Source organism: Seriola lalandi, unplaced genomic scaffold, assembly GCF_002814215.2.
Source record: "Seriola lalandi dorsalis isolate HSWRI2012SDOR001 ecotype SW California unplaced genomic scaffold, Sedor1 jcf7180002054671, whole genome shotgun sequence".
Classification (NCBI taxonomy): domain Eukaryota; kingdom Metazoa; phylum Chordata; class Actinopteri; order Carangiformes; family Carangidae; genus Seriola; species Seriola lalandi.
The window spans coordinates 1,644,061-1,655,274 of NW_019525224.1; the positions used below are offsets into that span (position 1 = coordinate 1,644,061).

The following is an 11,214-nucleotide window of genomic DNA, read 5'->3' on the forward strand; positions in this document are numbered from 1 at the left end:
TGTGCTGACTCAACCAGACAATTCCCAGATAATGCTTCAATGGAAGCATTGATTTTATACGGCCGCAGGGCTGCATCCATTGTGTTGGGCTGTGCAGTGTCATATCCCTGTTGCCCACCACTCTGCCTTAATAAACCAGAGGTGAGCTTTGAAAGATTGTGTGGTGGTGAGTACACACGGTCCTCTGGGACAAGAATTGTCAACCTTGTGACTATTGTTTTAGCCCTGATGTTTCCCTTTTTGCTAAATGAGGTCCATTTCTGGTGGTGGGTAGACATCCCAGAGCTGCTGTAGGATTGAGGTTTGATGTAGTGCACAGTTTAGCTGAAATGAAGATTGATATGTGCTATTTGTAGGAGCGTGAATTTGAGTTTTGGTATTAAAACCAGAAAGACGCATGTAATACCAGGAAAATATCATCATCTCCTTCCTCCTCTCTTTATAAGCAGAAGTTTACAGCATTGTATAGAAATTGAGCTCTTCTTGTCTGTGGGACTTTGTTGAATTGACTGAACTGAGTGTGTTTATAGCGTTGCAGGTGTGAGTGCTCCCTGGCAAACAGAGGTGGAGAGCTTCTTTATTTATTCATGAGCAAGGTGTTTGCTTTATTTCTCTCTTCCCCTCATACTCAAACAGCGAGGGTTTGTCTCCTCCCTCTGCCAGAGCTGCGATTTTTTATTTTTTAGACAGGTAGATGACGTCATCAGCTCTTCCTAACACATCTGTGCCAACATTTCCTAATTAGCGACAGAAAGCTGCCTAAGGCTGTTGATCAGCCTGCTTTGCGTGTGTGTGTGTGTGTGTGTGTGTGTGTGTGTGTGTGTGTGTGTGTGTGTGTGTGTTTACAGATTGTATATAGTTACCTACATGTGTGTCTGTTAATAGTACAGGAAAGGTAACTGTGTGTGCGTACGTGCATGCATGTGTGTGTATATCTTGTGTGAGAGACAATATCAGCCCATGGGTGTTGTGGTGGAGTCAGTATCTGTGGATTAATTACCCAGAAGGCACCTGTCTACCCTTTCCACACAGACAGGCCCTAGACACACGCACACACGTGCATACACATGCACTGAAGACACAAACATGCCCATGGGACTTTAAAATGTCACAACACCTTACTTGCCAGTGCCAAATAATACCACCGTATCCAACCGGCCTCAGATGTTTTTTGGTTCTCTTGCCAAACAAGAAACCTGCTGCCACTGGTGCTTAAGGCATTTAGTTTATTAGTTTCTCCTCTGATTTATTAGATTTATTACTCGACATGAAAGTAAAGTGATCGTGCTGCATTAACTGCTTCATTGTTGTTTTCAGGAAGATATGATGTAAAATATGCAGAAAACATCAAAAGTATTTGGTCTCAAATTAATGCAAAAATGATGAGTTTTTCCATTTCTATTAATTGACTAATTACTTCTCTACTCCCCCCTATCAGTAGAAGCTTCCCTCCTTTTTGTATACAACTGCACATAAGCATGTGTCCAGCTTTGTTTGAAATATCTTACACTGACGTGATGAAAACAATGATCATCTGTGCCTAATGTTTACATTTGGAGGTTCTTTCAAATGCAGTACTCAGAAAAGATAAAAACAAACTATTCACTATACATACGTACATTATACTGTATATACATTTTAATTTGTGTAATAGTAGAAATCCGCGCTTGTGCAGTTTAATAACAGGATTTTCCAGTAACATGGGTTTGATTTCATTTGTTTAGCATCATCCTCACAGAATGCAGGACAGTACACACACATTTCTGTTATGATTAAAATTAGACACCCGTTTAAATAGTTTTTTGGATATGGCCCTTGCCCAAAGGGCAGCCAGCAGTAGACACAAGCTGTAGAGCAGCAGGCCGGTGAAATTTCCATTCACACTAATTTAGCAAGCTCCAATTCACATTCAGATGATTTATTTGCCCTCAGGGTGGTAACAGCAGCACACTTTTCGTCGCTTTGTCTTCCAACTTCTTTCATGCCTGTGTTAACCTCGGGCAGTGCACAGAGCAAGACGTATCCATGATTCTGTTGTACACGTTCTTCAGTGGCAAACTAAATCAGTCAGATTTAGTGATATCAGATGCATTTAAAAGTGAATTAACCTTCAGTTTATTCGCAATATGTAACAACACTCGAATATTTTTGCAACATTAGCAAGGAATTGAATTTAAAGGACCATAACTGTGTTTTTGCAAATCTAAATCAGCTGCTACAAATCCCACAGAGTTTACTTAAATAATACTGAAATGTTTCCAACCTTTCAGCCAGCTTTTGATTTCAGTCTATCACACTGTGAGCATCATGTTTTACTTTTACTCTTGTCAAAAAGTCATTAACATTGTGTGTCAAACCTTTAAGTGCCTAACTCAAACAAGTTACAAAATGATTTAAGTTTTATAAAAACACGTAGAAGCCTAGAATAAAAACAGATTAAAGATGTACTGTTAGTTATTAAGCTTTTGAGCCTGGTCACTAACAAGACAATAGGTTCCTACAGTTAATTCAAGAGATGTACTTGAATTATCAGCTCTTGTCTTGTGTCTATTTTTTAGGGCAGTTTATGTTTCACCAGAGGTAAAAAATAAAATTAATAAGTTATGATAGATTCCTCCATTTTGGCTTTTCATTCCCTTAAATTTGCGTGTCAGGGTTCAACAAAGTTAAACTTTAGACAAAACTTGTCAGGCCACTAATCATAGCACTTGTATTGGAACTGCCATTTTAAATGTTGGTGAGATGAGGTTTTAACAAATCTGAAACACACCAGCATGATCTTAGAGACTTTAAAGTGTATGTGATATGTTGAAATTGGACAAAAGCATGCCCATCGCAATTGAAATTAATTCTGAAACTAAATAAAACAAACCTTTCTTATCGGGGGAGAATATACAGGGCAGCAGCTTGATTACGAGCTCTACTTGTGCTTCATCCTTTTGAAGCCACTTTGGTCTTTTCAAGAGAAAGACAGACACACAAACCGAGAAAGATGTGGTCCTTCACAAGTGGAACTGTGTCTCATCTGTGTCTTTGTTTCTTAGACCTAAACCTCTTGTCCTTCTCTCTCTGATCCACTCCGCCCGCCTCTCCCTGCGACACTGAGGCTCTAAAGCTATGAGTGTTTTGTAAGGTGAAGACAGGATTGATTCTTCCACGGAGAAGAACTATGAGCAGATCACTGTGTGTGTGTGTGTGTGTGTGTGTGTGTGTGTGTGTGTGTGTGTGTGTGTGTGTGTGTGTGTGTGTACACAGTATATATGTGTTTGTGCTTGACCCTACTCCTGATGAATTACCAATAAACCCCAAACAACCAGTGCGAAATCACATCAACAGGCGAGGCCAAGAGGATAGTGGGTAATGTAGTTTATGTCTTGCATCAGTCCCAACAATAAATTATGGATTCCCATATGCTGCAGTGAAGGAGGGATTTGTGGGTAATGTAGTCTGAGGAGAGGGAGCTTGGAAGGGTTTATGGGTAGTACTGTGTGTGGGGGGGTTTTTTTTTGTTTGTTTTTTCAGTGGCTGGCCCTGGTGTGGATAATACAATCAGTGGTCCATTCAGATAACAAAGGTCCTGCTTCTCTGGGCTGCAGGTGGTATTACAAAAGCAACGTGAGCACCTTGTGCCAAGTCAAAACCTTAGCAACATAAAAAAGCTGTTGAAATGTCACAATGGCAGCCAAATGAAGAACTATTCAGACTGAATTTCAATCCAAAATTTAGTGTCAAATGCTTCCTATTTAAGATTTAAATGAGCTCTTGTGGTGTCTTTTTGTTGCCTTATTTATGCTAAATTTAGAAACTTGAGTTTTGCCTGCAAATGCTTTTGGGTCATCTTAAAATATGTTCTGTTCCCACTCAACTTTGCCGACCGATGAAATGAGCACTTAAGCCCCTGCAAAGTCAGGGAGATCCCCACTCTACCGCTGGACTGGGAGAGAAATCAGAAAGCCGCAGGGCACATGACCATAATGAACTTGGGTAGAATTAAAGAGGCGGAGAATAAACTGGTAAATGTTCCTGCACTCATGCTCTCACTGCTGCATCTGTTTTAGCTTTCAATGTCCATTTAACCCGTCTGTTCACTCTGCGTCAGTACCAACCAACACCTGTCTATAATGTACAGATCACCTACAGCAAATGTGTGTATGTGTGTGTATGTATGTGTGTGTGTGTGAGACTGCTGTATTTTACTGAGCACTGAGTAAAATGTATCTGCTGTAACTCCGTCACTGCTTTGATAATTTATTGAACGTTGTATTTATACATGAGAGAGAAATGATAATAAAGCACCACATAAGTAACTTAATACGTGTGATTATTTGTGTGTGTGTGTGTGTGTGTGTGTGTGTGTGTGTGTGTGTGTGTGTGTGTGTGTGTGTGTGTGTTTGTGTGTTAATTGTAAAGAATACAATGATATTTTTCTGACTCACTCCTCTGTGTGTTTTCCTCGACAATGATTATTTATTAAACAAATATTTCCTGAACAGGCTCACTTTGTAACCGCCACTGTTTCTTGTTGGCATTTCAGTGTGAGACAAAGAGATCCCTCCTCAGTCAGCATCCTTGTTACCGCACAATGTGCATGCAGAGTGTTGCACTAAATTCAATTAAAGATGCACAGGCAGTAAATGTGCAGAAAATTTGTTGTATTTCCATCTCATTCTTTCACCATTTTTTTTCATCCCTTTCTTTCTCCCTCCTTCTCCCGCCACAGAATCGCATGCACGAGTCTCTGATGCTGTTCGACTCCATCTGCAACAACAAGTTCTTCATCGACACCTCCATCATCCTCTTCCTCAACAAGAAGGATCTGTTTGCAGAGAAGATCAAGAAATCTGCGCTCAGCATCTGCTTCCCCGAATACACAGGTAAAAAAAAAAAGAAAAGATTTCAACATTTTATTTTTGTTGTGAGTGCAGTGGTGAGACATAGCAACTCTCAAAACACGTAAGCAGGAACAAAAGTTGACAGGTGTACAAAATTGATTTCTTCGAGAAAACAAAAAGCTGTGAAACAGTGAAACTGAATGCAATTACACAGGACAACACTCGATACGCCATAAACTGACTGGTCAAGCTGAAAGACATTTGCTAGGGTACAAAAATGAGAAAAACACAACAAAGAAACGGGTTTATCATTTTTTGGGTTTGTCAAAATTACTGTGCAAACAGGTTTACAGCACTGGTCGTCTTCAGACTAGGGCATTATTATATTATTATATCTTGAATTATGTAGTTAATGCACTTTTAAAGGAATACTTTGACATTTTTGGAAATATGCTACGAAACGTGCTTTCTTGCCGAGAGTTAGAAGAGAAGATTGATTCCTGTACTCTAGATATGAAGCGACAGCCAGCAGCCAGTTAGCTTAGCTTAACACAGAGATGGGAAACAGGGGGAGACAACAAGCTTTATTATATCCAAAAGTAACAATATCTGCCTTCCAGCACGAAAAAAAACATGATATCTTGTTTTTATAATTCATACGAAAACCATAAGCAAGTGTAAAAATGATAATTCCAAAAATAGTCCAGCATATTAGCATCTGTTAAACAGCAGATTTTCACTTTTGCATTTCTGTTGTACAGATGAAAACAAACAAGATATAACGTGTTAGTTAGTAAAGTTATTGCTAAGCTAAGTGAACAGGCCGCTTGGTGGTAGCTTTCTATTTATCATGAGAGGGGTATCAATCAATCGTCTCAGCGGACTCTTGGCAGGAAAGCAGATAAGCCTATTTCCAAAAGTGTCAAACTGTTCCTTTTAAAGGAGCTTGATTTTGTAAAACCAAAAAGTTCTAAAACTGCATGATAGCTGATATAAAGATACTTAGGTAATACTGTGTGAGGAAGGGGAAAATACCGAAACACTAGTTTAAATGATATGATGCAGTATGAATGAAGCATACTATATAAAGTATGAATGACTACCATCCATCCTATCTGAATGTGATTTCCCAGAATGAAATAGCTTTTTTAAAACCCCTCCTGTTTGTGGACACTGATTAGCCTCTGCTTGATTCAGGAGACGAGTTATTTTTGACTGGGCCCAACATTCACTGTCACTGAGTTATAAACCATCCTGAGAAATGTGGCACTTTAAATCAGAGCTGTTTACAGCGTCAAGTCCGTTTGAATTATCAGGAGAGATAGCTAAAACAAATCAGCCAAATGTTTGATGTCACCTGTTTGAAGCACTGAGGTTATACGGTTCAGTCTGAAGAACGATACGCACTACATGAAGATTTACTTGACTGTCTTTAAAAGAGCAGCAGAGGGGAAAAAAAAAAAGTAGATTTCATGTGGAGGTGAGATGCCGATGTAGTTGTGGCAGAGAGAAGAAGGGACTTGGGAGTGAGAGAGCAGGAGACAGTCACGCTTGGTCAGCCATGAAGACAGAGGAGAGGAGATGGCAAGTGAGAGCTGTCTCCTGCCGTCTCCACAGGCACGCAGCTCTGTGAGCCGATCCTATTCACTTCTGTCTCTCATGCTTTACTGACTTTCTGCTAACTGCCTTGATAATCACAGTAAGTCTATCCGACATATTCCATCTCTCTCTCCGTCCCTCATCATGTCCTCCATTACCTTCCTCCTAAATGAGAAGCCTAACATGTAAATACTGTGCGTATAAATAAAAAAAATCCCAAATATTAAACATAATGAACAATGCTGCACAACTTCCACTCTTCACTTGAGAAAATAGATTGGACTCCAGACAGACTAAACTTGGATATGTCTAACAATTAAAATAAAGTTACACATTTTTTATTAAAGGGTCTGTAGCCTTCAAGAGTAAATAAGCTGTAACTTTATAGAATAAACATAAGCGGGCTCCAGTTTTCACTGGTTTTTATGTAAATACACAACCTTATCTACATGGTGGAAGTGACCTGTGTGTTGTTCACTGCAGCTAACATTAGCACACCTGCTCAGCTGGGACAGATGTCATGGGGATGCAACAATACCGTTGCTTATCAGTCATATCAAACTTTATTTAGTCTAGCATTAGCATAAGTGTCAGCTGGCTAGCTAAACCAGACAACTGCCAGACACCAACTCCATGAACTTTTTACAGCTTTTGCTCCATTGTTCGACAGCAATGAGTGAACAGTGAGCACAGACAGGAGGTGCATCCGTTTTATAATTTGCAACCCTCACAGGTGGTCAGCGAACACACGGGCGCACACACCCTTATGTACACAACACACACGTTTAAGAGGGTTTTCCTTAGAAATGGGAGGAGATTTTAGTGAGAAATACTGTGTTTTAAATCCCTTTTTAAAACCCTGTTGCATGAGAACTGTATCATCTCAGTGTCTCTCTGTCCCTCTTCTCTCTCTCTCTCTCTCTCTCCAGGACCCAACACCTACGAGGATGCAGCAGCTTACATCCAAGCACAATTCGAGAGCAAGAATCGCTCTCCAAACAAGGAAATCTACTGTCACATGACCTGCGCCACGGATACAGGAAACATCCAGGTGGTGTTTGATGCTGTGACCGACATCATCATCGCCAACAACCTCCGAGGGTGTGGCTTGTACTGAGCACGCCCACACGCCCCGTAATATCCTCCCTCTTTGTCCCCTCTTCTCTCCCGCCCTTCCTGCCCTCCTCCTCCCTCCTCGTTCCTGTTCCTTTGACACTGCTGTGGAAATGATGATGGTGATGATGACGATGATGATTCTGCTGATTATTTAAAGAAAAAAGAAAGAAAAATGCAACTAGGTACATATTAATAATGAGGATAATTTAAAAAAAAAAAATAGGCATACGTATATATAAATATATATATATATAATGTTTTTAGTTCTTGTCTCTTCTCTTCCCGCTCCGACTTCTCCTCCTGATGTCCTTTGGCCTGCTGCCAAGCAAACAAATTTGTTTTAGTAGAAAACATGAGACCCTGCAGCCTTGAAAACTTCTTGAACAAAGTCGATGAAAGCCTCCGTTCCTGTTCTCCTCTCTTTTTCTTTCTCAGTGTCTTTTGTTGGTAACAAAAACAAAACCTGTACTTTTTTTGCAGATTTTTTTTTTTTTATTATTATGAATATGAATATGACTTCTGTTTTATTTTTGTTGATCATGTGTGTATTTATTACATGAGTATAAGTCTGTACACTGATTTTTATTCACATTTTGCCTCACCTGACACCTTTATTTGTTATTATTTCGTTTGTTTTTTTTGCTAGAGTAGTGATTATGTAATAACGATTTTTGCGGAAATCTGTGAAAATGTCAATAACAAAAACAAACACCAGACAGGTCAGCCAAAACCTTACAAACAACTCTCGAGACCTGCTGAAACTGACAACGCCGATTTTAACATTAGTCTTTTGTTTACATTAGCCAAGACATTTCAAGATGTTTGTTGTCAATTTCTAAATTTTTTGTTTTTAATTAACTTGTATCATTTTACTCCCTGCATTCGAGACCCGGTTTTCATCAACAGGAAGTGAGATTTCCTGTATCCTGAACTTGGCCTTGGCCATTAGCCAACCGTCGGTCATGGCTGAGCCTGAGAGCCAATAGGAAATGTGCTAAACGTCCTATCAGTGCCATGTAACAGAGGTACTGTACTGTAGATAGCTACGCTTTTAGAAGCAAGTACACAACGTTATAACTCTACCTTCCTCACTGTTATAACCTCTAGACCTACTAACGTTCTCCATGTAAGGAAACTCACTCTTGGTTTGATAATGGTTGATTAATTTATTAATGTATTTATTGATTGATTGCCTGTCCTACACATACCTATCTGTTTCTCTCTCTCTCTCTCTCTCTCCTCTCTCTCTCTCTCTTCATTTACACACCACCATGCCTTTACTTCTCTCAACTCCATCCATCTCTCTTTCGTTCTGCCTTGTTTTGGCATGATGCCCAGATTTCGGGGGTGGGTCAAAAGCCCCCATCTTTTTTGCCAACCCTTCTCTCCCTCCCTCCTCTTCTCCTGTTCCTTCTGAAGCCCTGACACAGATAGCATGAGATACTCAAGCCTTTGTATAAAGAGACCAGTTAAAAAAGAAAAGAGAAAAAAAAGCAAAAAAAAAAAAAGCTTCTCATCGATACTGTTCAGATAATAATAATAATAAAAAAATACTAATAAAAATTGCAAAAGATAAATAAAAAAGATGAGAAAAAAATACAAAAAAAGAGCTAAGACGATGGATAGCAGCAGCTGCAGGAGAGAGGCGACTGGTTCATGAACTGGATGGGGCGGGGTCAAATCTGAAAAAAAAAAAAGTGAGAGTCGTAGTTTCGAAGGGTAGAAAAGTCATGTGGGAGGCTTGGAAGAAGAAGTGTAGATTTTGGGATTCTTGCCATGACACGTAGAATTCATAGTCAAATAAGGACAAAAAATCTACACTTATTACTACAATAATTAATAAAAACTGATGAACATGGGTATTACCACAATATCGACAACAACAACGATCGTGATAATCCTGTAATATTCTCAAAAGATAATCTTTCTTGTGCTTTGTAGCTACAGAACATTTTTCTCTATATCTCCCTTTTTTAAATAAAAAGATGTTTTGCAAAGCGTTCCAGTTTGACAGCGAGCTGATTTGGAACCGCGGCGATCTCAGACCGACCCCGTGTTGTTGTAATGCTCTGAACTGTGCCCCACCCCCCTTCTCCTTTTACCGTTTTGCCTGTTTCCCTGCATTAGAACCGTGTCCTCACTTTAGCCTGACTCAGAACGACTAAATATAATATTATAACAATATCTATTTTTTATTATTTCAGAAAAAAACAAACCACTTTTTTTTGGGGAGAGCACGTTTCTCGCTGCGTTCGCTAGTTAGGGACGCCGCATGTACACACATCAATGCTGTATAAAGTCATGCTCCTTTCTTCTTCTACTACTTCTACTTCTTCTTCTCTCTGTCTCTTTTCAGTTTGACACACACCTTCCAGGTCTACAATGAAAAGCACAGTTCTCACGTCTCACACACACACACACTTTTTCACACTCACACACATACACACACAATAAGTAGATTTGGAAATTTGTTATCTATTCATACCTAATCTATGTTACCCCTCATCAATCTATCTACCCATCTATCTATATAGACCTCTCTTTCTTGCCTTCTTGAGTTCTAGTTTTTAAAAGAGAAAACAACTGTGTATAATGACATGATATACCTGTTTTTGGCATTCTGTTCCTGTTACCTTCATTATTTTTTATTTGACCTCCTCTATGTTCTGTTCTTTACCCAGTGAATGCTTTTTTCTGTGCAGCTTTTTTTCTCTCTCTCTCTCCCTGTACTCCTCTTTAGTGAATGGTTGTTATTTCATGTGGGATGTCCGTGCTGGAAAAACCAATCGAATGTAGTGTTTACATTAAAAAGCCACTGTTTTCATGACTACAAAAAAGCCAACCTCTTCTCACTGTGTCTGTGTTTTCACCTCTCAGCTCCCGAGCCGTGTCGCTCATTCAGTCAGACTGAAGATACAAAGAGTTTGTGAAATCCTCTAACTTAAAGAAGATGGTGAAAATAGTCTTTTTTTCATTTAAAGGCTGTAAATAGCTCACCAGCAGAAATGTGAGACACTACCACTATCGGTTTCATATCTGACACGAATCGAGTTTCAGGATTATTGTTGATGAACACTGTGACACACAATGAAAGGGGCCTGATGATCTCTTGTAATTGCATTTTGATAAAATGTCACTGTTCACAGCTGGCGCATCCAATAGGCAGAAACAGGCAACCTGATCCTGCAGCAATCAAAGAGGGAGAAAATTAATTATCTCAGGACACAAAATATCAATTTTTAAAAATGTACCAGGCTGACCCGTGTAACTCTGCCGCAACCACACTTTAATCTCCAGAAAACTTGTCCAGAGGTTGTTCCGTCACGGCTCTTGCATGCACTGAGATTTTTCAAAGTGCACAGGTCTCCTTTTTCTCCACAGTGACTGATTAGATTTTAACGACGTGGAATAAAGAGGGGCCAAATGAGAACCAAAGGTTTGAGTAAACTTATTAATCTACAGTCATGGTGACTGCGGGTTAAAACTGGCCGTCATTCCCGTCAGTTATGATGTAAGATTTTACTACTTTCTAAAATTTTAATTCCTGATTGGAGAGGTGGCAACAACGCTACAGCTTTACAAGCAGTCGTTCAACGGTCCCGTAGGCAGCAGTATTAGCTCACAGACACTCAGACAGATGTTAGCACTGGGAGTCTAGGGATGGCAG

At 39.7% G+C, this 11,214-nt stretch overlaps 1 protein-coding gene across 1 annotated transcript in view; it reads left to right on the forward strand.

Moving 5' to 3' along the window:
* The window catches only part of LOC111666045 (guanine nucleotide-binding protein G(o) subunit alpha), an 85,898-nt gene extending 75,509 nt beyond the window's left edge, over positions 1-10,389 (forward strand). The window contains exons 8-9 of the mRNA XM_087177983.1: positions 4,721-4,874; positions 7,361-10,389. Of these exons, the coding sequence (XP_087034109.1) occupies positions 4,721-4,874; positions 7,361-7,548 (342 nt within the window). The 3' untranslated portion in view covers positions 7,549-10,389. The remainder of the gene's footprint in view (positions 1-4,720; positions 4,875-7,360) is intronic.
* Positions 10,390-11,214: the final 825 nt, after the last annotated feature.